Source organism: Gymnoscopelus braueri (assembly GCF_963280865.1).
Source record: "Gymnoscopelus braueri genome assembly, chromosome: 9".
Lineage (NCBI taxonomy): Eukaryota > Metazoa > Chordata > Actinopteri > Myctophiformes > Myctophidae > Gymnoscopelus > Gymnoscopelus braueri.
The window spans coordinates 14,651,557-14,655,812 of record NC_137610.1 but is presented as its reverse complement, the minus strand read 5'-3'; the positions used below and the strand labels follow the sequence as shown (position 1 = coordinate 14,655,812).

Here is a 4,256-nt window from a genome sequence, read left to right as displayed (position 1 = left end):
ATTTAAGTAATGTAAAGTATACATGATGAGAACATGCACGGTACATCATTATCAGACTTAATTCTACCCTTCAACTTCTTGTTTATGCCCCAATATGACTGGATACACAGGTGTTCTAGCTATTTGTAGCAATTGTAGAAATATTAGACCTTATACTTTATTTAACTTAAAACCATTTTTAAATTAAATGTTTTTATTTATTTTTAACATTTTGGACAAAATAGCCAATTTTACATCTAGGTGCAGATATATATGTTTTTGACTGTTACACCGAAAGTGGCCACCTATCGAAATATGTGTTGAAATAGCAAAACACAGTGGGTGACGTATGGAGATGAAGCTGATATGTAACCATATGATATAGGTAACCAATTTCGTGTAACATAATACTGAGTTTCGTAGGGTTTCATTGAACTACTCACTCATCTGTTGTATGTCTATTAAATGCTACATAGATATGAATGACTCCATTTGGTCATCGTCAGTAAAGGACAGCGTCATGGATAGAAGCAACGTTGTAATCGTTACTGGTAAGTTTGACATTTTAGGTATAACTTTTTAAATATGCAGTCATTTCAGATTGAGTGAAATGTAAGCTTTTTTGTTTATCAACTCCTGAGGTTTTGGACCATTCAGACAGTACTTTGTGAATCCCAGTTGGAAAGCAGCCCAGGTAGGTTCATTATAGCATGTTTTTATACTCAGCCTGATTTATATACTGTACACACACCCAAAATAGTAGATCTACAAGCTGTTGTGAGCACTTTGGCAGTGGTGTAAAGTAACTAAGTACATTTTCTCAAGTACTGTACTTAAGTAACTTTTTCAGGTATTTTTCACTTTACTGGAGTACTTCTAATTTTCAATCATTTTACTTCTACTCCACTACATCTCAAAGGTAAATATTGTACTTGCGTGTGCGTGTGTGTGTGTGTGTGTGTGTGTGTGTGTGTGTGTGTGTGTGTGTGTGTGTGTGTGTGTGTGTGTTATTATTCTCTAGGGCTTGCAGATGGTTGGACTGGGAGATGGGATACATGTTGACATCAAGGAGCTTCCAGTGAGCTATGTAAAAACACAAATGATCATTGCTAAACTTTGGAGTACTGTCAAACCAAAGGTAAATACATGTGCACGATTGTTACTTACAGTATCACATTGATCTGGTTTGACTCTTGTCAGCAGCCAGTGGTGCAAAATATAACTTTTTAGTAGACAACATTTACTCAAGTATTGTACTTAATAAGTACAGTACGTACTGTACTGTTTTTGAGGTACTTTTACTTTACTTGAAAATGTACATTTTAAGATACTTTACACCTCAGAGACAAAAAAAGTTGCCTTGTTTGAAATAAGGCTACTTTTTACTCAACTAAATGTATTTGGCAACTTTAGTTACAACTTTGCAGATTACAGAACATACATTAACTGATAAATCGGCCCCACCTTTAACAGTTGCAACATTGATGAACACATGAAAATCCAAATATCATTGTTGTGTATGGGCCTTGCATATACGTTATACTGTAATTAATATTTTGATGCCAATACATGGCAAATCTTTACTTGTAACAGAGTAGGCCCATTTCTACTTTGTAGTAGACCTATTGCTACTAAAAATCTGAGTAGTACTTCTTCTTCCACCAATGTCAGTCAAATTCAATTCAAAGGAGCTTTATTGGCATGAGAAAACATACGCTTACATTGCCAAAGCAAGTATCAAAACATAATAGAAACAATTTCAGAAGAAAGAAATTGAGAAAGTATGTACAGTTGGAGGGGTACAATACAGCATTGTGTTAAACAGAGCTAGGGCACATTGCAACGTATATTCAGTCAGAAGCCATTATGTGTGTGTGTGTGTGTGTGTGTGTGTGTGTGTGTGTGTGTGTGTGTGTGTGTGTGTGTGTGTGTGTGTGTGTGTGTGTGTGTGTGTGTGTGTGTGTGTGTGTGTGTGTGTGTGTGTGTGTGTGTGTCCAAGTTTACTGTACATCTTGGGATATCCAGAGGCTCCACAGCCATCAGTCTGGAACAGATTGGGAGGAACAGTGGTTACTCTGACAGAGATGTGTGTGGCTTCTGTCCTGAAAGTCACTGCTGTGTGCAAGGAGGGCCAGAGAAACTGGACTCGGTCATAAATATGAGGTCCTTATACAAGCAGTTCAAACAGACAGGGATGGATCTCATTTATTCAAGGGACGCTGGCAGGTGAGCCTCTAACTTCACCAATATGGCTGTATGACAAAAGAGACTTTCAGGCGAAAGGGCCTACTCTGTGTGGAGTTTGCATGTTCTCCCTATGTCTCTCAGGGTAGTTAATACCCTCACAAAAAACATGTAGTAATCCTGGTCGCTATACCGCCTCCCCCATGACAGCCGGGGCGCCTGATGGAGGGTAAAGGAACTGGTTGGAATAACGTGTTCCTTCCACGCGCTACGTCCAACCAGGGAATCTCCCCCCTGTCAGGTGACAAGAAGGTCAGTTGGCTCTCATGCACTGAAGGAGGCATGAGCTTGGCCCTGGCCTCCCTAGGCTGGTGAGGGGAGTGTAGCGCCCAGGATCACTTAGAAAATTGGCACCGGGTGAAAAGTAAGGGTTACAAAATCGCGGGATAAAAAAAAAAGAGAGAGACTTTCAGGTAACATGTGTGTGTTTTGTCGTCCCGTCACCTCTGTGATTTTACATACTACTGCTCACTGTACCATGGTCAAGGGAGAGCGGCCTTCATCCATCTACCCACATCTGGCAGCCTGGCCTCGCCTGACACACTGGTGCCTCTGCTGCAGACTCTGATTCTAACCATGCTCAGACAGTTACCTCCCCAACCCCCATGTGAATCAGCCTAAATTAAAGGCAGCACAGTACACCCTGTTTATTGTATATTGTGATAGTAGTTTAAACCAGTGGTTCTCAAACGTTGTCATGTCAAGGACCCCCAAATTGACACTTATTAGCCCACGGACCCCCATTTGAAAAGATATGCCAAGGACCCCCATAACAGAAGATTTCTATGGCTCTAGCAGTATTCTCAACCATTTAAATTTCAAGGACCCCAGTTTGACATGCATTAGGCTACAGACTCCCATCTAATGGCATTTCTATCTCTGGGACCCCAATTTATATTGTAAAAATCTATGTTAATTTAACTCTGAGAGTGTACAAATGGAACCAAATGGACCCGTTAGGGTCCATTTCTTCAGTTCTATTTGTACACTCTCTGAGTTACAGACCCATAAGGGTCCATTTGGTTCCTGACTACCATTTAGCTGGGTACCCCCTGGAACTCCCTCAAGGACCCTGGGGGTCCGCGGACCCCACTTTGAGAACCACTGGTTTAAACAATATCATTTAAGTTGGCAATAGTTGAAAGTTTCTTTTCATGTAGATAACCCAGCCTGGTATGGGATCAGGGGGCACACCTTGGCTAGTAATGATAACTGCCCGGGGGCCTATGTCACGAAAGCAGAATTAGGGGTTAAGCCTGGATTTAACACCTATCCTGGCTTAATTTAGCCAGGATTAGCGATGAATCGGTTTCATGAAAGCTGAATTATCTTGCCAGATTATCTTAGCCAGAGCACCCTGGATAAGTTTATCCATGACTTGATTTCACGAAAGAAAAATTACGCAATCCTACCTTAGTTACCATGGAAATTTAGCTGTGAAGTTAGCCTGGTAGGGACCAGGCTAATAGCCAAGCTTACTTAATCCAGTGCCTTGTTCTTCAAGTTTTTCCACAGTTAATTCAACACATGTGTTTGTATATGGACTCATTTTAATGACCCTGCATTCAAATAAAATGAAATAAATACAATAAGATATAATCAATTTAATTATATTACTGAATTAGAGTGTGACCATGAATCATAATTGTTTCACAATGACTCATGTGATATGTCATTGTCACTCTGTTAACACTATAGTTCATATTGTTGTTAGATGTTTGATAATATATTACAGATTTTTTTTTATATAATAAAAAATGTCTGACAGACATTATATATTATATCTTTTTTTCTGTCATGGTCCCCGTCTCCCCAGCTCTTTAAACAGAAAATACATTTTCAGGTCAGGAGATAGAACCCCATAAAGGTCATTGATTTGCTTAAATTTCATAGTAACTTTGTCTGCTTATTTATTTCTCCTGGACAACTCCTGTTCTTCCATTTCTCCTGTTTTTCTCTTGTTTTTGGGGATTCCACCCTTTTTGTGTGGCCCTATCACTGATATGCAGCCACCGCCATTCATGTTAATTTGA

General features: G+C 39.7%; 1 protein-coding gene across 1 annotated transcript; it reads left to right on the top strand.

Annotated features, from left to right (window-relative positions):
* The first annotated feature begins 260 nt into the window (after positions 1 to 260).
* On the top strand, positions 261 to 3,140 carry pgpep1l (pyroglutamyl-peptidase I like). The gene is made up of 6 exons (XM_080437221.1): positions 261 to 347; positions 456 to 530; positions 621 to 673; positions 1,001 to 1,117; positions 1,979 to 2,205; positions 2,652 to 3,140. The coding sequence occupies exons 1-6, from the start codon at positions 329 to 331 to the stop codon at positions 2,842 to 2,844; spliced, it is 684 nt and encodes a 227-aa protein (XP_080293347.1). The 5' UTR covers positions 261 to 328; the 3' UTR covers positions 2,845 to 3,140.
* Positions 3,141 to 4,256: the final 1,116 nt, after the last annotated feature.